The 23,970-nt window shown below is 43.7% G+C and overlaps 1 protein-coding gene across 1 annotated transcript in view; it reads left to right on the top strand.

The window, feature by feature from the left end:
• USH2A (usherin) overlaps positions 1-23,970 on the top strand; it is a gene marked incomplete at its 5' end in the record, with an annotated part of 618,561 nt that overhangs the window by 589,285 nt on the left and 5,306 nt on the right. The window contains 6 exons of the mRNA XM_082703057.1: positions 6,078-6,284; positions 9,228-9,466; positions 10,415-10,623; positions 15,365-15,541; positions 16,125-16,208; positions 20,573-20,817. Of these exons, the coding sequence (XP_082559183.1) occupies positions 6,078-6,284; positions 9,228-9,466; positions 10,415-10,623; positions 15,365-15,541; positions 16,125-16,208; positions 20,573-20,817 (1,161 nt within the window). The remainder of the gene's footprint in view (positions 1-6,077; positions 6,285-9,227; positions 9,467-10,414; positions 10,624-15,364; positions 15,542-16,124; positions 16,209-20,572; positions 20,818-23,970) is intronic.

The following is a 23,970-nucleotide window of genomic DNA, read 5'->3' as shown; positions in this document are numbered from 1 at the left end:
TCTGCTCAGCAGGGAGCCCATTTCTCCCCCCTCTCTCCCTGCCTCTTGCCTGCTTGTGATCTCTCTGTCAAATAAATAAACAGAATCTTAAAAAAAAAAAAAAAAAATTTCTCTTTGCATTAAGACTATACTTGTAAAATATCAGTCCTAAGGAATGTTACTTCAGAAAGCTACAAAGTACCAAAGCTTCCTGTAAGACAAAGCACTGAACTCTACAGCTGAGTATAGGACTTGGGTTAAAGGATAACTAGCACAGTAACATAAGCACCCAATGAGCTACCACTCTGGGAAGATTGTGAGATCCATCTCCCTTTCCCCTGTCCTCTGCAGAGTCATGGCTCCTTCTCTGTCTCTTTCACAATAATTATTACAAATATTTCTGTTCACACATTTTTGCTTCCCTTTTGGAAGCAAATTAAAAGGAGAAATGTGTTGAGAGGAGTTGGGAGCATTTAGAATAATACACTGCAAGGGGAAAATGGATCCACCAAATTTCAGAAATATCAGGATTTCAAGAAAATCACACCTGGAGTGAATACTAGGTAGCAAATGGTCATTCTACAAAGCTAATGAACTCTGGTTCTCTTTGGAACCATGACCACTGTAATAAAATCTATGATGATTATTGCAGCTGTAACATCTGCAAACAGGTACATGCTTTGTGGTTTTTTGAAGGGGTGAAAAAAATGACAAAAGAAATGCATAGTACAGCTCTAAACAGACATCATTTGATAGAAATTTTAAATGTATAGTGCTGAGATTACTGTAGCTCATGTGATAGAGAATAGCTTTCTGTGTTTTTCAAACAATCATGGGCACAAGAATCACTTGGAAATGTGTTGGAAAGACAGAATCCAAGGTTATTTATGCCACAAATTCTGATATAGGTACCCAAAATGATTTTGACGATTGTGGCCAAGGAACACTTTTTGACAAAGGCTCCTCTAATGGAAGATTTCTAGAAGGCAGTTTTAAACAGAAAAGAGACAATTAAACCTGTTTCCACAGCAGTGGGATTTTGGCAGCTTGGTGGCTGTTGTCACTAGGTAACCGAAATTTTTTAAGGCAAAAGTACAGTCATTAGTCCTGGAGGGGGGCAGGTAATAAATAAAAGAACAAGTTCATTTCTTTAATGGACAGTAACATAAAGATGGCAATAGTCACTGTTTAGATTTTTTTAATTAGATTGAAAACAAAAATATAAACAGAAATTAATCTACTGTTTTTCTAGTTGATTATAGAATTTGTGGTTAAATGGATTTAATTGTTTTGTTTTTATCCAAATAGCTCATCTGTGTTTTCTATGACATCTTCTTACATTATAACTCTTGTCATGGTTACCACGCAAAACTTAGAGAAGAGAACACCCCAACTCAGTCAGTCCCAACTTGTTCTTGTTTGTAAATCTCTTCATTGGGAGGTCCTAACTCTTACAGCTACAATTGTGTGTGTGTGTGTGGGTGCACGCACACAAGTGTTCACTAAACATAAATAATAAACTGCTTTAGTGAAAACTTTAATCATATGTTTATTATAAGAGAGTAAATATGTTCAGCTGGATACTGTAGGAATAAGGATATTGTGAACAAATTTAAAAATGGAGTATCCTTAATTTTTGTCACTTTGATTTGAAATTCACAAACTTTACTTGCTCCCACCCCAACGATACGTCCCATATTTTCTGTGGGCAACCCACACAGAAAAAGCACATTTTTGTTCCCAATGATCATGACAGGAAATCTTGTGTCACAAACCAGATGGACTGGCTTGTCAGTTAGGTAAAAGGTAAATAAATAGTTGGTAATGGATGGATGGTTGGATGGATGGATGGATGGATGGATGGATGGACGGACGGATGGTTGGATGGATGGATGGATGAATGGGTGGATGAATTAGATAGATGAGAGAAAGAAAGAATAGAGATCGATACAGTAGGCCACTCCATGTTTACAAGACATTCTTTTTTCTTGATTTTTATATTGGTTCATTAAAATAAAAGATCAGGTCCTATTACTCAAAATTTCCCATGTAGGATCTCTGCTTCTTCTTTCTCCACCCTATAAAGATGGACTCAAATCTTGGACTCATTGTTTCTCAGTAGAAATCATAAGCATATCAGTTAGCATTTTTTAAGACTTATTTATTTATTTTAGAGATAGAGAGAGCCCACACAAGTGGAAGGGGCAGAGGGAGAGAGAATCCCAAGCCAACTCCATGCTCGGTGTAGAGCCCAACTCAGGAATCAATCTGAGATTGGGACCTGAGCTAAAACCAAGTGGGATGCTCAACCAACTGAGCCACCCAGGGGCCCCTCTGTTAGCACTTTTATTCTGAACCCCGAACTACTATACTTCAGTACCTTGTTTCTTGCTTCACTGAGCATAGGCAGAAATCCATACAATTTTAGGGTAAAGGACTTTTTGCCTCAGTAGACGAACAGGATGCCATTGACAGTTTCTTTTTTTTTTTTTACTTTTCTTCTGGCTGTTTGGTATAACAGAAACACTGCCTTGTGGGACAAGTTTTGTGAAATCCATAATTCTTCATTATTTCAGTCAGCTTTCTCTTCATTGTAACTGCTTTCATTTCCAGAGTAGCTCATGTAAATAGGCTGATCCTGCTTTGCATAAACACGTTGATTTATATGAATGCTATTTTGATCTCAAATTGATTGAATACTAAAAAGAAAGACTAAGAAAAAGAGCACTATATTATGAAGGTCTCCCATCAAAGACAAAAGACACCGAGTCTTATATTTATTCTGAGTTAATGATGAAGAATTTCAAATTGCCTATTTTTAAGAATAGAACATTTCCACAGAAATACAGGGAAACACTATAATACTGAGGCTCAAATGTTTTAAAATACCATGGATTAAATCACATTTTGGAAATATGACTTCAGCCCGTAAAAATTCCTCTAAGACAGGAAGGTATAAGGTTTAGTTTTTATCTGATAACACCAGCATTAAAAAGCCTTGATGGTATTCATAATACTACAACTACATCAAAAACAAAATCAAAGCAAATGTTCATAATCTGGGGCCAGACCTATACTAAGCACTTTCTATGAGTTATACTTACTTCATTTTTTTTTTTCAACATCCCCATACCCGCACTGCTGCTGTCTCCTATTGGTGCTCAGTAATTAACAACTTGATGAATTTTTATTACATCTACTTTTATTTTCCTCCTTGTTTTCTTTCCCATCCATTGTGGCCTCTACTAAAACTCTATATGCCCTTTATTTAATTAAATAAGGAGGTCATTCATCTGAGGTAGCTCTACTGCTTCAAAGGCCTATATAAACAAACCAAAATCTAAGCTGGTCAGTGGTTCAGATTACAAAATGACAACCCTAAGAATATCTCCTCTAACACTGCCAGTAGGCTTTGAGCTATAGCCAACCAAATATTTCCTTCCTTTGCTTCTGCTCTTTCCCTGTGGAAGTTTCTCCTCTGGTGTCTGTTGGCAAAGGGCTCCTAACCACTTCCGGTTTGGTGCTGCCCCATTAGAATTGTTTTTTGCTCAAATAAACTAAAAAAAAAAAAAAATTAATATGCCTCAGTTTACCTCTTAATACCTTAAATCACCAAATAGAGGCCTACTCTTGGCAAAGAACTTGACATTAATATGTATACCTTATTTTGCATCCCTTCCCCAAGAATATTTTCTTTTCAAACTTTGTCACTCTCTGTGTAATAAAAAAGTGTTCTCCCCTACATCCTGGAAAGATATTTGCATTGAAGAGGTTGGTCTAGATGTCCATTGATGGACGGATAAATGGATGTGCTATTCATCAAAAAGAATGAATCTTACCATTTGCAATGATGGGGATGGAACTAAGCAAAATAAGTCAGTCAGAGAAAGACAGATACCATATGATTTCATCCCTATGTGGAATTTAAGAAACATATAGGGAGGGAAGGGAAAATAAAATAAGATGAAAACAGAGGAGACAAACCATAAGAGACTCTTAACTCTAGGGAACAAACAGGGTCGCTGGAAGGGAGGTGGTGGGGGGATGGGGTGACTGGGTGACGGGCATGAAAGAGGACACGGGATGTAGTGAGCACTGGATTTTGTATGCAACTGATGAATCACTAAATCCTACCCCTGAAATGAATAATACACTATCTGTTAACTAAATTAAAATTAAAAATTAAAAAATAAAATAAAATTAGATTACTTTTATGAGAAGTTTTTTAGAAGATCTTTGCAAATGAATAATGATTATCTAAGTGTAAAAAAAAAAAAAGAGAGGTTGGTTTGGGGCTGACTGAGAATCCAGGGACTCTCTCATTAGCTCTGAAATCTGACCTCTTCACCAATAACCTCCAAGCCAGCTGTCCCTATGCCAAGGCTGACCTTTGCCCCTTCAGAGGGGACGAGAAGAGCAGCTGCAGTCGCAGTGTGGTTTCCATGAAACGTTCTTCCGTTGCTAAGACAGTGCGCTGCTCCCTCCTTCCCTGCGCCCATGAAAATAAGCACGCCCTCGCCCTAGACAGCCTGGACCCCTCTATCCTCACAGGCTAACTTTCCCGACTCCAGAACTGCCAGTATGTGTCTAATGTCCATGATCCTGAGTGTCTTCCTTCTGCGTCCGGCTGGCGTACGGTTTATTGGAAAGAGCAATAAGGGAGTTTATTGGAGAACAGAATTTTCATCTCAGCTTTGGTAACTTCCGTCACCACGAGAGCTGACGTTTTCTGAGCTTCGATTTTCTCACGGGTAAAGGAGGCTGAGTACACACTCTCCAGCCGCCCTCCCAAGTTCTGTTGGGAGGACTGAGTCAGATAAGGCCTGTTAAAGGGTTTTGTAAATTGTAGACATTATACAAATGGGTGTGATTATTACATACCTGGTGAGAAGAAAGTGTCAGAGCTCTAAAAAAAAGGGTAAGTGCTGCTTTGGAAGGAGGTTAGTTGTCTCTTAAAAATGGGGCTTCTGGCAATCCTACCAGCGAGAGACTGGGGAATTGCATTTGACAACAATTTGAGAGCAGTTCAACATCAGCAAGTTTATTCTTCCAGAGGAAACCACTAAGAAAAAAAAAAAAAAAAAATGGAAACACTGGAAAAAGTTGGGCCTAAGTACCAAAAATCTTTCTGATGTCTGTTCTCTGGAAGATACTATTGATGCAAAAGAGGAAGAGACAAAAACAGAGCTAAGCTGTCATTGCAGAGTCGTCTGTGGTCTGACCCTAAGCTTCTCATAGTTTGAATGTTCTGCATGCTTTTTCAACCCTGCACACCTGGCAGATGGTGTACTGTAGAATCAAGCAAGTTCTCCAGACTTTAGAGCTCAGGACAAATAATTTGTGTGTGTGTGTGTGTGTGTGTGTGTGTGTGTGTGTGTGTGTGTGTATCCTGAACAAGAAAGATTTCTTGAAGTTAGATTTGCACAACATGAAAGCTTACTAAGGAATACTCCTACTCCTAAACACGCAGACAGTCTTCTTGTATTGCCATTTAGATCTATCATTCTGATTGATCACTGTGTAGTTGGCTGTTATTGGGCCTAATTTAACCCTATACACTCACACATCCATCTACTCTGTCTATTGTACCTGACATTCTACAAATTACTTACTCATGCAAATGACGACCTAAGGCAACCTTTTAGGATATTCGTGTTTAATTATACAAATGGTCCTTGATAAATAAGATTATACATCCTTCCATATGTTTATTCCCTCCTTGATGAAAGGAAAATTTAATTTTCATGCAGATTTGGTGGGGACAGTGTTTAAGAATTGCTGAGTTTTATGTCGTCTGCAGGTCCATTCAGGTTGCAAAAACTGACAAAATCACTCTGCACTCCACGCAGAGATGAGGAGCTTTTCATTAGGCTTTAATCAACCTGCTGCACTCTGAAATTAGGGCTCCTAATCGGCCCTTTTTGTGTTCACATGGCCAAAGGCAAAAAAGAGGAAGGACCTGATCTCCTCTGTGATTACAAAGTTGCAAGATCCAAGTTCATCTCATTCTGTTGTGTTTGGTTGCTTTGGGTTGCCAACTTCTCTTTCAGCCTGAAGTTACCTTGCTTTTGAGTGGTCTTATCAATTTCTCTTTGGAGGTCTGGGCAGTGAATTCAGCAGGAAAAGCCCCCAGTCCCTGGACATGGTGTAAAACTGGGCCTGCCCCCCCAGAAGGTCTCAGGGCCCCCACGTTTCATGAAGTCTCTTCCACCCAAGCAGTGGTCCACATCAGCACCCCTGGGAAGCCCAACGGAATCATCAGTCTCTACAGGCTGTTCTCCAACACCAGTGGATCAGAGACAGTGGTGAGTAGCAGAGTACTCTGAACAAAAGTCCAGGACTGGTTAATTCTGTAAAAATAGACTATGGCTGCATGGCCTTTTCTTCTACTTGAGACTTCTTTCTTCCCCATCTGTTCTCCATTACCCATGATGAACTCAGCACAAAGATCCATTGGAGAGAAATGGTGAGTGTTAGGAAGCATACAGCAAGTATTCAGGGACAGAAGTGCTAAAGGTGTTAAAGACTCCACAAATGTAAGAAACCTAGGACTATAGTGACAATTAATTTAATTGGAAAATGCATGTCAACTATTGACCTACAGTAATGGGTCAACATATGGCCATTGTTGGTGGTGAAAATGTTAATATGAGAAAAAAAAAATAGAGCAAAGACTATCCTTGGAATCCCCATTCTGGCATGAGCAGATCTCTAAAAACACACTGAAAACTCCATCTTTCTTTTGGTGACTTCAAGAAAGTTCCAGTGCTTTAGAAGAGAGCAGAAGAGCTTAGCCAACACATTGTGCATTGGCACGTTTGGGGTACATGAGGGAGACACACCGGACAGTTTAGAGAAATCATCTTTCACACTGTGTTTTAACGAAGCCACTGGCTGAAGAGACCCTAATAATGAACTAGACCAGTTCCTACATTATTTATACAAAGAGTCTGACAGCCAGAAGGAGGAAGCGTCTTCTCTGTGTATAACACAGAGAAGTATGTAACACTCTCTTGTTTCTTGTACATGTAGATTATAACTTTGTTCACACATACAAAACAACCTCATGACAAGTTGTGCAGATCCTACTATGACATTATAAATTATTTCGAACAATTTGGGGAACAGTTTGGATCAGTGTGGAGAAATCCTCTGAGGCCAGTGTTCCAGGTATTGAAACACAATTTCAGAAGACAACTTGCAAGGAAGGAGGTCTCGTATTGAATGTTAAAAGAATATTAGCATATCTTCTACAGGGCTTCGTATTCAATAAATATAGATGATGTAAATACAATCAACCCTTGATTATCCATGGTTATAAAATGATAATATTAATAAACTAAAATAATTTATATTTAGAGTGCATTGTATGCATTTTTTAAATAGCAGATAACTTTTCTTAATTACATGTTGCTTATATGAATGTAAAAATGCATATTCCAGTTTCTGAACTCTTTTGTTCCAAAGAGTTCTTAATAAAACCACAATGAGATTTAAAAAAAAATGTTCCAAGTAAACCAAAAAGTTTATAACACAATAAAGATAGTTGAGAAAAAGAATGTATTTCATATATACCAACACCGTTGGGGAAAAGATAGACTTTCAAGCTCTAGCATATACATAAAATATAAAAAACATAACATAGACAAATACATAAAATATATTTCAAGGCCTTAAATATTCACTCTAACATGGATCTGAGGGAAATTTCGGCCCAAAAAACACATACAGATAACAATGACAAAGTATGGACCTTTGTGAATATTAACTACAACTATAATTGAAATACAGATTTTGTTTTTTGAAAAGGCATTATTCTCATGGTCACAGAATTTGATCAGTATTTTGTGGCTTTCTGTTGGTGGGAATGCAAGCTGGTGCAGCCACTCTAAAAAACAGTATGGAGGTTCCTCAAAAAGTTAAAAATGGAACTACCCTATGACCCAGCAATTGCACTACTAGGTATTTACCCAAATGATACCAAAATACAAAGGGATACATGCATCCGATATTTATAGCAGCATTATCTAGAATAGCTAAATTATGGAAATAGCTCAAGTGTCCATTGACTGATGAATGGACAAAGAACACATAGTATAGATATACTGTGTAGTTGATTCAGCCTTAAAAAAAGAATGAAATTTGCCGTTGGTGGTGACATGGCTAGACTAGAGAGTATTATGCTAAGTGGAATAAGCAGTCAGAGAAAGACAAATACCATATGACTTCACTCATAGGTGGAATTTAAAGATTTTATTTATTTATTTGTCAGACAGAGTGAGAGAGCGCACACAAGCAGGGGAGTGGTAGGTAGAGGGAGAAGCAGGCTCCCTGCTGAGCAGGGAGCCCGATGCAGGATTCAATCCCAGACCTTGGAATCATGACCTGAGCTGAAGGCAGACGGTTCACCAACTGAGCCACCAAGGTGCCCCTCTTTGTGGAATTTAAGAAACAAAAATGATCATAAAAAAGAAGGAGAGAGGGAGACCAAGAAACAGCTTCTTAATTATAGAGGACAAACTGCCCGAGGGGAGGTGTGAGGGGATACATGAAATAGGTGATGGGGACTAAGGAGTGCGCACCCTGTGGTGAGCACGGGGCATTGAATGGAGGTGAGCCACTAAATCCTACACCTGAAACTAATGCTACACTCTATGTTAACTGGAATTTAAATAAAAATCTGAAATAGATATTTTGCGGGGTGCCTGGGTGGTGCAGTCGGTGGCACTTCTGACTTGGTCTTGTCTCAGGTCATGATGATGGGATACTGAGATTGAGCCCCACGGAGGGCTCTGTGCTAAGTGTGGAGTCTGCTTGGGATTCTCTCTCCCTCTCCCTTTGTCCCTCCTACAGTGCACTTTCTCTCCATCTCTCAATAAATAAATAAATCTTTATATATTTTTTATTTTTGTAACTTTTATAATTGTATTTCATATATTATATATATTTTTTGTATGTTTTGTGTCATATTCTATCATTTTTCTATCGGGATAAACACTATTATGCCTTGCGATTTCTATCCTGTTAGGTCTAACTTCTATTATGCCATCACATGTTTTGCGTGATTAAGTTAAGCCTTTCCAAGCAGCCGGGCAATTCCGAGGGCAAGTGCCACGCTAATGGCCCTGGGGCCTTTCCCAGGGCACAGAGCAGGGCCCTCCCTTTGTAGGAGCTGAAACGCGTGATCCGCAGGTGTCCATCGTCAGTGACCGCGGCTGGCCTCACGGAGTGTCCCCATCTCCCCACAGCTGTCGGAAGGCGCGGCGGCCCAGCAGACCCTCCGCGGCCTGCAGCCCTTCAGCACGTACTGGGTGGGCGTGGAGGCCTGCACCTGCCTCGACTGCTGCAGCAGAGGGCCCACCGCCAAGCTGAGAACTCAGCCTGCTCCGCCCGCGGGACTGTCCTCTCCGCAGATCCAGGCGCTGTCCTCGAGGACAGCTTCGTTCCAGTGGAGCCCGCCCCTGCACCCCAATGGAGTCATCCAAGGGTAAGGGACAGACGGGAGGACAAACGAGCTGCAGTGAGGCACTTGCACATGGAGCGGCCCCGTGCGGCCAAGCAGGCGGTACTTGTTGAGCAAACACTACGGCAAAACAGACGAGTCAATGGGTTTGAGCGTAATGTTCCCTGCCAAGTGTTTAAATCACAAAATCAACTAGTTAGGCGAACAACCAAATTGTCTTTAAGTAAGAAAGATGATGCGGTGCCTTTGCATTCAGTGAGGAGGCTCCTCCTGGTGGGTCCCTGGAATAACACCCTGCGTAGGCCTCAGCTGGAACACAGGAAACGGCTGTGGTTAACTCAGAATTCCCTTAATCCAATTTAAGATGTCATGAACCAGGGCGCCTGGGTAGGTTAAGCCTCTGCCTTCAGCTCAGGTCATGATCCCAGGGTCCTGGGATTGAGCCCCGCATGGGGCTTTCTGCTCAGCGGGGAGCCTGCTTCCTCCTCCTCCTCTCTCTCTCTCTGCCTACTTGTGATCTCTCTCTGTCAAATAAATAAATAAAATCTTAAAAGGTCATGAGCCACCGTTTGGAAAAACAAAGAAGGTATTTCACTCAAAATCATCTGGACAAAAAGATATTGTTTTGTTTTACTTGGTTGGTTGGTTTTCATTTATTTGTTTAAAAAAAAAAAAAAGACATTCTCTATTGTCAGCAGAGGACAGCAGTGTTACCTGTCTTCTCTGAAAAGAGGGACCTGTCTTCTGTCCACCAGCGAGGCCTGCTGGCCTCCGCGGGTCGCACCCGCAAGCACGTGCAAGTCCTCCGGCTACACCCGCGGCCCGTTCCCGCAGAGGGTTGCGGAGACCAGCGTCCCGCAGGTGGGACTCAGAAAGAGCTGGTGGTTCTGTGAACACAAAATGTGTCCTCACAAAACATACCCGGTTTTCAAGGAAAGTGACACTAATCTTACGCCTGCTTTCTCCTTCTAGCTACGAGCTTCAGCTCTACCAGTCTTGCCCTCCAGATTCAGCCCTGCCGTGTACCCCCGGCCAAGCAGAGACCAAGTACGCTGGGCCGGAGCCCACGGCCCGCCTGGAGGGCCTCCAGCCCTACACCACCTACAGCCTGCGGGTGGTGGCCCACAACGAGGTGGGCAGCGCGGCTTCAGACTGGATCCGCTTCATCACCCAAAGGGAATGTGAGTAGAAGTGCTGCCACCATCAGCCAGAGAGGTGGGGGCAGCCGGGAGACACTCGTTGTTGTTGGTGTTGTTTTAAAATTTTTAATTATTTATTTGACAGGCAGAAAGAGCTTGTTGGCAAGCAGGGGGAGCTGCAGGCAGAGGGAGAGGGAGAACAGGCTCCCTGCTGAGCAGCTCCCAGGACCTGAGACCGCACACTCATAACCCACTGAGACACCCCCAATGCCCCTGAAATTTTTTTTTTTTTTTTAGTTCGCCACTCCTTTTCTTTTCAAATTATATGGCATAGAATAATCCAGAAAACAGTGAGATACAGTACTGTCAAGAAAAGTAGAACAGGGGCGCCTGGGTGGCTCAGTGGGTTAAGCCGCTGCCTTCGGCTCAGGTCATGATCTCGGGGTCCTGGGATGGAGTCCCATGTCGCGCTCTCTGCACAGCAGGGAGCCTGCTTCTCTCTCTGTCTGCCTGCCTCTCTGTCTACTTGTGATCTCTCTGTCAAATAAATAAATAAATAAATCTTTAAAAAAAAAGAAAAGAAAAAAAGAAAAGCAGAACAATTAACTAATAAATTGGGGTTTCCTTACATTTTTATAAAATAACTTCTTTTCAGAATTTATAAGGTGTATGTGTCTATTGTTTAAAAATGACAGATACAAAAATAGGGTATGTAGCTATCTTGATCAGAAGAACATGTGACTCCTGATCTTGGCGTCATGAGTTTGAACCCTATGTTGGGTGTAGAGATGACCTCAATAAGTAAACTTCAAAAAAAATAACAAATACAAAAATACTAAAAATAAAATTAGTAGGGGCGCCTGGGTGGGTCAGTTGTTAAGCGACTGCCTTCCGCTCAGATCATGATCCCAGGGTCCTGGGATCGAGCCCCATGTCCAGCAGGCTCCCTGCTCAGCGGGAAACCTGCTTCTCCCTCTCCCACTCCCACTCCTCGTATTCTTTCTCTCGCTCTCTCTCTCTGTCAAATAAATAAATAAAATATTTTTTAAAAGAATAAGATTAGTACTTATAGTCAGAACCAGTTACATCATGTGCAGGGCTCAGTGGAGAGTAAAGTTATGGGGCCCTTTACTCAAAAATCACTAAGACTCTCAAGACCGTGACAACAGAGCATAAGAGCGTTTCGTGACTTATGTGAGAGGCCCAAGCAGCTGTGCAGTTCCCATACCCCTAAAGCCAGTCCTGCTTATAATCCCACCACCCAGATGCAACCACATTAGTATTTTGGCATAATCAATTCCTTTAATCTTTTTCTCATGCAACTTCTATTATGTGGCTGAGATCATACTCTAATGGAAATTTCATAGTCTGCTTTTTATACGTGACATTATTTTATTTGCATGACATTAAAAAAGCTGTAGCCACCAAGTTGAATGGCTTTATAATTTTCCATCCTATAGAATTGGTTAGACATTTTAGTTGTTCTAATATTTTCCTTTATAAGTGTGGTGAGAAATTTCTTTGTGAACCCGTCTTTGAATGTCTGATCATCTTCAAATTCAATTTCAATGAATGGAATTTACTATATCAAATATTTTAATATTTTAAGGCTTTGGATACTTATCACAAATAGGCTTTCCAGCCATATTGTATCAAATTATAATCTCATCTTCAGGGTGTGGCATTGACATTTCTTAAAAGTAAGAGTTACACATTCACAATAGTCCACTGCCTCATACAAAGACTTTAATGTGACCGGGCGACAAGGTAGGATGTTAGCAACACGTCACTCAGAGAGGCTCGGTCCTGGCACTGTTCAGGGAATTTAGAAATAACCCTCAGCACAAGCCGATGAAGTCAATGCTATTATCCAAATATACAGAAAAGAAAGCTGAAGCAGGACCGTGGACCATCCACGACCATTCCAAGATGCCGTTCACGTGGACCAGAATCTGATCCGAGGCTCTGGAAGCTGCACCATGAAGTGATCCCAGACCAAGGCCAGAGCTGAAGTGGCCTGCCCATTGCCACCCTAGAAAGTGGAACTGTTACTTACTCTAAGTTCACGACTGCCCCCCCACTCCGCTCAGTAGCACCCTCAGTTCCACTGTGGTACCCTGGCCTGTCGGAAAGATTTCAGACCTCCTCTACCCCTCTCAAGCCTCCACATCTTCCCGCCCTTCGCCCCCCCAGCCCCGACCCCCCCCCCCACACACACTCATCCTATCCTCGACCGCCTCTCCTATATTCTCTGCAGCACTCCTTGCCTCCAAATTCACCAGGAAATGACAGCTCACGAGTCAGAAGTTTGAGCTCACCAGTCAGAAGTTTGCTCCTTTCCACCCCAGACCACTCCCCTGCAACTGGTTCCCTTTCTGTCTGCAACGAGGCCGGCGGTCCTTCCACCTGAAAAAATCCAGGGCGCCTGGGTGGTTCAGTGGGTTAAAGCCTCTGCCTCTGCTCAGGTCCTGATCCCAGGGTCCTGGGATTGAGCCCCGCATCGGGCTCTCTGCTCAGCGGGAAGCCTGCTTCCTCCTCTCTCTCTCTGCCTGCCTCTCTGCCTACTTGTGATCTGTCAAATTAATAATAAAATCTTAAAAAAAAAAAAATTCCCACCCTGGCTTCCAATACAGCCCATTCCCGCTGACCGGCCTCCTCTCGGCGACCTCCGGTGTAGCCCCGGCAGAGTCGCAGCTGTTTCTCTCCCTCCCATCCTCCCTGCTGCCCGCTGCGCTCCTCCCTTCACAGCCAAACTTGTCTCAGGAGTGCTCCTCCTGTCTTTGCCCGTTACCTTTCCAACCGTTTCCCCTTTAACCTCCTCCAGACTGATTTCCACCTCGTCACTGCATGAAAGTCTCTTCTTCAGTTTGCCCTTGACCCCCAGAGTGACAATCGGGCGGACATTTCTCACCCTCATGGACTTCTTGGGAACATTCAAGGCAGTGGGAACCTCAATCCCATTTAAAAAGTATGACCTTGGGGCGCCTGGGTGGCTCAGTGGGTTAAAGCCTCTGCCTTCGGCTCGGGTCAAGATCCCAGGGTCCTGGGATGGAGCCCCGCATAGGGCTCTCTGCTCCACGGGGAGCCTGCTTTCTCCTCTCTCTCTCTGCCTGCCTCTGCCTACTTGTTGTATCTGTCTGTCAAATAAATAAATAAAATCTTAAAAAAAAAAGTATGACCTTCACGTTTGGCAGGGCTGGGTTCAGATCCTGGGTCTCCTACCACTCACTGACATTAAGCTCACTGACATTAAGCAAGTGACTTGGCTCCTCAGAACCTGAAAAATCAGCAACTAATTCTTACCAGGTGGTTTTGAAGATTAAATGAGATACAACACAGCAGGTGCAAAGGGCATAGTGGCTTTTCGCGTTTTCTCAGTCTCCAAATCCATTATTTTTGACGATTTTGGTTGTTTAATTACTCTTTCCTCTGGAAGATTTCTGTGTCCTGCAAGGCAAATAAAGCTCCCATCTTTCTATTTTCGTACTATGTGCAAGCCTCCTCTTTATTTATACTGTTACGAAGGAAATCTACTGAATTAAGTGACAGAAAGAAGCCACAAATACAACAGTACATTCCATTGTGATGTTGGACAAACTTTGTGTTGGAAAACCAGATATTTAAAGAGGGTTTTGTAGCTCTGATTTTTGTATTTGCAGAAATATTTTTTATGGCTTTATAAAAATGTCTTATTTTGAAAGGTAAGAATCTTAGTTGTCTCACGGTTTAAACCCCAGGAGGACCAAAGTATAATTATTCCTTATTTTGTTATATTTCCTAGCATCAGCAACAGATGGGTCTAATTTCTAAAGAAAAAAAAAAAGGATATCTAATTTATTTACACCACTCCCTTTTTTTCTTTTCTTAAAAGCCAATTTAGTATATAGATGGATCTTAGTGCTGTTACAAATGTATTGATTATTTTGGAGAAAACAAAATCTCATGAAATAAATCTCTTCTGACTTGACAAGATGATATGGTAACCCTTCATTTGTTTCTGCAAAAATTATTCATTTAAAAGATGAGACTCAGTTACGGATTATTTTTCCTTTGTTTTAGTAAGGAGCTGAAAAATGGAAAGAGAACATGCACACCAAGTCGCTTCTGTCTCTGATATAATACTTAGGAGACCCGAACTTGATGATATACTAATGTACTATGCTATTGATTGATTAGTCAGGCCAATGAATTATTATAGTAGAATTGCTATTTGCAAGGCTTTTTAACTATCTTAGAAAACAAACTAACGATTCAAGAAAAAGCTTTAAAAATAAATGGGTGCCAAAAGGACATAATTCACCATCTAAGCAGTTTCGTTGGGAGAAAAAAAAATATATTAACTTCATCTAGTCCTTGGGGCTTTGTAGCAATAAATATTGATTCGATATGAAAAATAGCAATCTGCTCTAGTTAATAGTGTTAAGGATACTTTACCCGTTAAAAGAGGGAAAATGCAACAAAATATGAGCTCCAGGGCTATGTTGGTAAGCACAACCATTGTATGTTAATAGTTTTATTTCATAAAACACTGCTCTCCATTGATTTTTTTTTTTTCTGGAAAGCAGGTGCAACGTTGCTGAGAAAGCATTTCACACATGTTCCCATTGGTGAACCCCCCCATGCCAGGGTTTGTTTTTTTTTTAAACACTGAGAAAAATATGGGTTCCAGCAATCCAATTTAGGGGTGAGTGGGGGCCATATTTAAAAAAAAAAAAAAGACCTATATATACACACATGTACTCCGAGGTAACCATTTTTAGAACATACGACTTTCTCCCCACAGTGCCCCAGTACCGAGCCCCGTTTTCGGTGGACAGCAATTTGTCTCTGGTGCGTGTGGACTGGAGCGGCTCTTTCTTGCTGAACGGCCCGCTGAAGGAGTTCGTGGTGACCGACAGAGGCCAGCGTGTGTATAGCGGGCTCGACACCACCATCTATCTACCCAGGACGGCGGACAGAAGTTAGTTTCTGACTCCCATTCCATAGTGCGTCAGGACCTCTGGGTCCCCACTTGACAGTCCTTCTGGAAGGTGATCAGAGAAGGGGAAAGGACAGAGGGAGAAGCAGACTCACTGCCGAGCAGGGAGCCCCAGGTAGAACTGATCCTGTGACTCCAGGATCATGACCTGAGCCAAAACAGTCACTTCGCCAACGAGCCACCCAGGCATCCCAACATCTGTACCTTTTGGAAAGAATAGGTTTAGACCATGTACAGAAAAACAAGATACACCGTGTATTATCCTTTACTCTTCTGATTCTTCTTTTGGGGTTTGTTGTTGTTGTTGTTTTGTTTTGTTTTGCTCTATAAGCTCTAAGCTTCTTCAGTTCTGTTATTTATAAATATATACTATTATGACACTGATAATAAGCTATTTTTCTTGGCCATGTTAATATTAGAAATAAGTTTGCCTATTAGATACAATCTCACAACTTGTGCTGGAAAACTGTTTTCAGACTTTCCTATGCTGTGAGATGCTGCCCTTCCAAAAGCTTGCCCCATCTTTGTAGGTGTTGAATGACCGAGGCATGGACCTTTTTTCCAGTCTTCTTTTTCCAGGTCATCTGCACCACAGATGAAGGAAGCATTAAGACGCCTGTGGTCCAATACGATACCTCAACCGGATTTGGTAAATTTTTAACTCCTATTATATTTAGTATAGAGCGTATTCATTTTTCTAAAGAAACAAGCATATGTTCATTTCTACATACTTGTGCTAATATATTGGCATGGACTATATGGAAGGAACTGTGTTAAGTATTATAAGAAATATTTTTAAAGGTTCTCATGGAAATTACATCAGGCAAGGAGTTAGGACATGTTGTACTCTTAAAATATCAAGTCTTTGAATTATATACACAGAGAGACATAACTAAATTCTCTTCTACACACAAATCCTGTCGGTTAAGAGCTAAACGACTGTGTTTACCAAAAAAGTGCTTTATAGAGGAAGTCAGAGAAAAGAAATCAGAGGAAGAGAGAAAATACTCTAATGCCAATATGTGTTGATCATAGAGATAATATTATAGATTCAGAGCCTAAAATGGTGAATTGGAGAGATTTCTCTCTTGTATTCTCTGTAAAAGATTATGATTGATTGTTATTACCAAGTAATTTAGCTGAAGAGATGAAATTGTAATTTTTATGGAGCATCTTTTAAATTGAGTTCTACCTACAATCTCTGAATCTAACACATGTAATACTTTACAGTTTCAAAGGGCAAGTTAGAGAAATGCCAGATCTTTTCCATTAGAACATAACTGGGACTGATACCTTATTTTAAATTCCAGTAACTAATATCATATCAAATTTGTACGCATGTATAGTTAGGATTTTTTAATACAAATGTCCACAAATTCTGAGACACAGGTAAACATACATATTGTTATCAAGGATAATTTCAATCACTAAATATATATATATGTATATATATATATATATATGCACATATACATACACATATATATGTGCATATATATATATATATGCACATATATATATAAATAAAATTCTATGATTCCAGACTTAACATGTCTGGATGCCATGTACAATTTTGTGCAATACCTAACACAATTCCACATAGTCTATCTTATTTTGTTTCATAGCTGTTGTAGATTAGAGTAGACTTTATTTGGTTTTTGGTTTTGGGGTTTTTTTAGAGAGGATGAGAGGCAGGGGTGGGGGAAAGCGAGAATCTTAATGCAGGCTCCATATCCAACTCGGGGCTTGATCTCATGATCTCAGGACCCTAAGATCATGAACTGAATCTAAATCAAGAGTCAGATGTTTAAGCCACTAAGCCACCCAGGGCCTCTATTTGGTATTCTTTTAGCAACTCCAATGTTTCCACAAGTGGAGTGGACCAATGGAGGCCTAAGGGACATCAGAACTTACCCAAGAATGCCCACAAGCTCATTGCTAAGATGAGGATTGGAACATGGTTTCTCTGCTGACCCCTGGTCCCATCCTTTTTCTTGAGCAGCTGTTCTCAAATTTAAGTGTGCAGAAGAGTCATCTCCGGGTTCTTGTGTATTACATGGTTTCCCAGGCCCCTGGCAGAGATCCAGAGTCAGTAGGGCCCAAGAAGCTGCTCTTTCAACAAGCCCTGCCCATCGCATTGTATGTCCACTATAATCAGATTTTAAAAATCAAAAAGCAAACAAAATAAACAAGCTCCACCCAATGATTTTGATACAGAGGACCCGGATGAAGAGTTGAGCAAAACCCATAACCTAGATTGAGCCCCCTCGGAATCCAGTCCATCCAGTCTCCTAGCTGGGGGCAAGTACGCCTTCCCTGGGGAGGGCAGTCCCCAGTCAGGGGCCTCCTCTGACACCACTGGGGTTTTTCTTTGAAGTCGAGTCAGCCACTGCAGTTCCTCCCCTGACCCACGGCAGAAAACTCCACCCTTAGGAAGAGATCTCAGTGTTACAATGAGCTAAAGATGGGTGGGGTCCCCTGAAATCAAAGGGACTTTAAAAAGAAAACTGAGAAGGGATCACAACACACCATCCTGATTTTTTTTTTTAATTTTTAAAATTTTTTTACTTTGTTTTTAATTTGTTTTTAAATGTATAACATATACACCATCCCGATTTTAAGCTCTCCATAAAAGAGCGGAAGCCTGTATTCGGTTCTTGAATACAAGCAGAGGTTTCCATGGGTGAGAGAAGGAACACCGAGGACAGTGAGAAGTTATGAAAAAAATTCCAAGATGTATTGTCCAACTGATACCCATAGTCAGCTTTAATTTTGTGATGTAACTTTTAAAATGTTCCTGTTCCCTTCCCTGAGGCAGCCTTGAAGCACCAAAGTCTGGCCATCCTCATTTCCCTCCTCCTGTTCCGAGGGCTGTTTGCTCTCTGCGGCTTCCCTCAGGCAGGCGGCCCTGCATTCCCTGTGTCCTCCCAAGCAAGGGGCCCACTGGGCCCATCAGATCTGTTTCTGGCGTTCCAGCCCCGCGCCACACAGAGGAAATTCAGCTCTTCCCGCAAACAACCAAGGTTGTCGGTTTTATGTTTTGTTATGCTTTGTTTTAATTCAGACAACACACATTGATTCCTAATTAGGGGAATTCCTATCTGCTGGAACTTGGCAGAGCTTCGACTCTTTACTTCTGAGATGGTGGAGCAGAGCGACTTGTATCACCACAGAGCTATGGGAAGTCCAGTTAGGATTAGCCAAGTCGTGCGGCTCCTCTTAGGAAGCTCGAAATTCTATCTCAGTCAGCTTCTCTCTCTCTCTCTTAAACCTCCTCACCCCGATTCTGAAGCCCTCCCCTTCCCTTCCACTGAAAGTGTGGGTGTCAAGTGTCCAACAGCCGCCCCCACCACCCTGTCCTTGAGGAGCTGCAAAGGGGGACTCGGTGCCGATAGCGGGGAGGCCCTGGCCTCTGTGTCTGTTTCCCCTTCCTGCTCTGGGCCACAGGCACCTGCGCTGGAGCTCTGGCTCCCAGGACCCCCCCCCACCCCCCGCCAAGCCTGCGTGCCTGCTGCTGTGTCCACGGGCTTCTGAGCCCGCCCTGTCACCCCAGTCAAGGGGTTGCTCCTTGGGGTACATCAAACTGAGCACATTTAGAGGAAGTGTTGAAAGCAAAAAACTTACTTGTTACAAGTAAGGAGACAGGGAGGTTCGTACAGGGAGCTTTGACTCAGTGCATTAGGGGTGGGCGCGGGGGCGGGGGGTTACAGAGGCACTTCTGGTTCAGTTGGACATGCCTTGCACATAGACGTGCTAGGGCCAACACCATATGTTCAAAACACGGCAGAAAACTCCACCCTTAGAAAGAGATCTCAGTGTTACAATGAGCTAAAGATGACTTCGGGACAACTCCAGGGGGCATCTGTCTGCGCTGATGCCCTTCCAGGCCTGTTCCAACGGGCTCCACGTAAGGACTCTCGGGCAAAACACCCGCTCGGTTGTTCCCTGGGCTGGAACTGTTCGTTCTGCAAAACAAAACACATTTCTCCTCAGCTCTTGTCCCTTCCCCTTCTCCCTTCTGCTGAGAGGGTGCAGCCCTCTTCGTTGAGTGACTTCCCATGACATCCCCGCCAATGGCTCCAGCAAGTGGCTGGGCTGGAGATGATCTCTGAGCCCTGCTTGGGCTCCTACCCCGTTTGCTGGACAGCACTGCTGCCCTGCAGGGAGCCCCGTGAGCCTGTCTCCTGTCTGCCCCGGCTCTTGCAGCTTTCTGCACACCCACAGACATGAGAGCTATGGGCTCAGCGCAGGGTGAATAGTTGCTCATTGAACATGAGCTGCTGTGATTAGCTCGCGTGCAAAGAATCACATCGCCCAAACTTGGGACACTTGAACAGAAATCGAGAGAAAGTGGTCCTGTGGCCAAAGGGTATCTTTCCAAGGGAAGCTCTCTGGGGGTACTTGAGTGATGACTCCCACAGTTGCTGTGTCACAGAGAGGCCAGGGTGTGGGACATCGGACGATAACATGTTGGCAAGCACAGACTGTCAACATCACAATAGAAAACGGGGTCTGGGGTTTCTAATCCAATTTGGACCAAACGTCCCAGGACCATGAAGTGAGGGGCTGGGATCTCCTCAGCTTTGAAGGGATGTGTCCTGAAAGTTCTCTGCGGTGACAGTGGTCAAGCTGGGCCGTGGCGAGAGTCCACTGCCCAAAGTCCACTTTGCACTCAGGGCACACGACTGTGAGGCAGGCACTCCTCAAGGTTACTTTGGTGACCACCCCCCCCCTTAGGATCCTCTCCCCCCCCCTCCCCCTGCCTTTCCCAGGAAGCGTGCAAAGGCAGCAGTGATTTCCACCCCGAGCTGTGTCCCAGAGGTCTCCCGAGGGCTATAAGCGTCTCCCTGCCACACTCGGCACCATTTTCCCAGCCCGAACACAAGTACAGACAAGCACCAGGAGACAAACTGCTTTAAACTCCTTTCCAATTTACTATCAAACATCGGGGCAAGGGATCACGAAACTGCCTTCTGAAATAACATTTCTCTTTCCCGTCCCTGGGTTTCGCAGGCCTGGTTCTGACGACTCCCGGAGAAAAGAGAGGATCGGGGAGCAAAAGCACCGAGTTCTATAGCGAGTTATGGTTCATCGTGTTAATGGCGATGCTGGGCTTGATCCTGCTGGCCATTTTTCTGTCTCTGATACTACAAAGAAAAATCCACAAAGAGCCATATATCAGAGAGAGGCCTCCCTTAGTGCCTATTCAGAAGAGAATGTCTCCGCTGAGTGTCTATCCACCGGGGGAAACCCACATGGTAGGTCTCCCACGCCGGGCCCCGTTTCCCTATCACTGGGCTGGAATACTTGCTGTTATGTAGAGGGAAATATTTCCGGAGTCATGGTAACAAGGGGCTTGAAGACAGTTTTGTTCGATAAAATACAGGGTCCGAAAAAGGCTAATAGAGACCTTATGGAAGAGACCACCAGAGAGCTTTCTCGTCCCTTCCTCCATGGGAAGACACAGCAAGAAGACAGGAAGATGTCCGTCTGTGAACCAGGAAGCAGGCACTGACCTGACACTCCATGGGCCGCCATCTTGAACTTGGACTTCCCAGCCTCCAGAACTTGAGAAATAATTTCTGTTGTTTATACGCTAGCCAGTCTATGGGATTCTGTTAAAGCAGCTCAAAGGGACAAAGATACTTGGGAAGTTTTGTTTTGTTTTTTCAAGGATTTTATTTATTTATTTGATAGACTGAGATCACAAGTAGGCAGAGAGGCAGGCAGAGAGAGAGAAGAGGGAAGTAGACTCCCTGCTGAGCAAGGAGCCCGATGCGGGACTCCATCCCAGGATCCTGGGATCATGACCTGAGCCAAAGGCAGAGGCTTAACCCACTCAGCCACCACCCCCCCCCCCCGCTGGCCTCCAGGAGGTTTTTAAAAAAGCCATTGCTTGGGCCTTATCCCAGCAACTCTGATTCCATTGCTTTCAGGTGGGGCCTGGGGATTCACATTCTTTTGTTAAACTCCAAAAGCTATTCTCTGGTGCAACCAGGAGTGACTGTTTCTACTCTAACACTGTAAATCAGGGGATGGGGGAGAAGAGCTGCATATCAAAATCACCCAGGGAACTTACAGGTTATTTAACTGTGCAACTTGGGTTGGGGGCTAACAAAAAAAGGGGGAATCTAGGGAGAAACTAAATTGCAGGCAGTGCTCAGTTTGTCCCCGGCCTCTGACACCCGGGCCACTGGGGGTAAGTGGCTTCTCATAGCTCCCATCCGCCCACTCCCAAGATAGGAGGTCAGGCAAAGGTTTGGGGGTGAGGCCACACGTGTGGTAGTGCAGGCGGATCCTGGCCCAAAGCACTCAACGACAGGGTAAAAGGTGATTGGAACTAAAGTTGCACTCTGGTGTGGGGCTGGGTCTATCTGGAGGAGGAAAGGCTACAAATCCTAATTCCCACCAGGTGCCAGTCCTTCCCAAGCCGTGCATCCAAAGGGCGACATCTGCCTGAGAAATCTCCTTTCGCCCAGTTTGCACAAAGGTTGAGCTCATGGCCAGCCTGTGCAGCGAGTTTTAGCTGATGACCACTCTGATTACCACTTCCACTGTTGGAGGGGGAAGTTCTTCCACAATAAGCAGTTCTCAGACACGAGCTGGGTGTCCTACGATTCAACTCAGTTCTGACTCTACTGAGAGATGGTGTCAGATTTTACAAATCAAGGGTTCAGTTCTCCAAGACTATCCCTGCCCCTCAACTTTAGACACCAGTCACAAGTCCAGGCTGTCACCGGGCTTCTGACAGACCAGCTACAGACTGGAATTCGCAATCGCCCCTCCTTGGGTTCAGTTGGTTTGCAAGAACAGCTCACAGAACTCAGAGAAACATTTCACTTACTGGATTATCAGTTTATTACAAAAGGATAGAACTCAGGAAGGGCTAGATGGAAGAGCTGTGTAGGGCGGGGCGGGGGGGGGGTGCTGCGGGGCTTCCTCACCCTCTGAGCTTGCCACTCCCAGCACCTCCAGGGCTCACCAGCCCAGAAGCTCTTACACCCCAGCAATGGAGGCTTTATCACTTAGGTGTGATTGATCAGATCATTGGCTACTAGCTGCTAATTCAACCTCCAGTCTCTCTCCCCTCCCTAGAGGTGGAGTTGGGAGTATGATGAGTGAGAACTGAAATTCCCAAAGCTCTAATCACAGGGTTGGTTCTCCTGACAACCAGCCTTAGGTGAATCCAAAAGTCACTCAACATAACAAAAGACACCTTGTGGCTCTCCTCACTTAAGAAATTCCAAGGGGACCAAATATATATTTATTATAAATCATAGTATCACAGCAGCACCAGAATTAAGCACAGAAGCCCGGTCAAACCAGTTGAGTTACAACACTTTAAAAAATAGAAATGAGTGGGGGCGCCTGGGTGGCTCAGTGGATTAAGCCGCGGCCTTCGGCTCAGGTCATGATCTCAGGGTCCTGGGATCGAGTCCCGCATCGGGCTCTCTGCTCAGCAGGGAGCCTGCTTCCCTCTCTCTCTCTCTCTCTCTGGCTGCCTCTCTGTCTACTTGGGATTTCTCTCTGTCAAATAAATAAATCTTTAAAAATAAAAAATAGAAATGAGTGAATCGCCTGCCATCCAGATCGCTTCACCTTCCACGACCTGGCAACAAATAGTGGTTAAGGCTCTGACAAAGCCATATCATGCCCAAGTAGTGGAAGTGTGGGCACAATGACTGTCATCCCTCTGAGACCATGGTTTGTGTCTAGCCATGGGACAGTGTCTTGGTGGTGGAGAAGCCAAGACAACGTCCCTATCATCTGGTCCTCATCACTCACCAACCCTACCTCCTCCCACTCTTCGCTCTCCAAGTCTCCTTCCTCCCTGAGCACATCAAGCTCCTCCCCCTGGGCCTCGCTCCTGCCCTTCTCTCGGGTGGCTTCCACTCTCACTTCCTACAGGTCCCTGCACAAATGTCACATTCCCTTCCATGTGAAATTAAATTCCCTAGCTTCCTAGTCTACTTCCATTGTGCCATCACCACAAGATAACCATAGCAGATATGGTTCTCTGACTCCTCAAAGAGAATGTGAGCTGCTCAAAGGCAGGATTTTGTGGGTCATTTACTGTTGTACCCCAATACCCAGAACAGTGCCCGGCATATAACAGATATTCCACAAATATTTGTGAAATGAATGAATATTGAATGGCCAACTCAGACCATTGTGCTACTATTCAGTGTATGTTCATTAGAAGATTCTCATTGAAGAGCAGTTACTTTACAGTTTTCCCTTGTTGAAGAGGAACTCTCACTCTGAGGAAGCCATGTTCTTAGATGAAAGAAGCACCACCACTTCTGGAGTTCAGAAGAACATGGAAGAGCCCAGAAGACCTGAGATCTCTCTAGTCTGTGGAGACCAGCTAAATCAACCCTGGGCCATAGAGGGCACATGGAGAACGTGGA

This window comes from Mustela nivalis (assembly GCF_964662115.1).
Source record: "Mustela nivalis genome assembly, chromosome: 16".
NCBI classification, from domain to species: Eukaryota; Metazoa; Chordata; class Mammalia; order Carnivora; family Mustelidae; genus Mustela; species Mustela nivalis.
The sequence above is the reverse complement of the archived record's forward strand: the minus strand, read 5'-3'. Positions and strand labels throughout refer to the sequence as shown.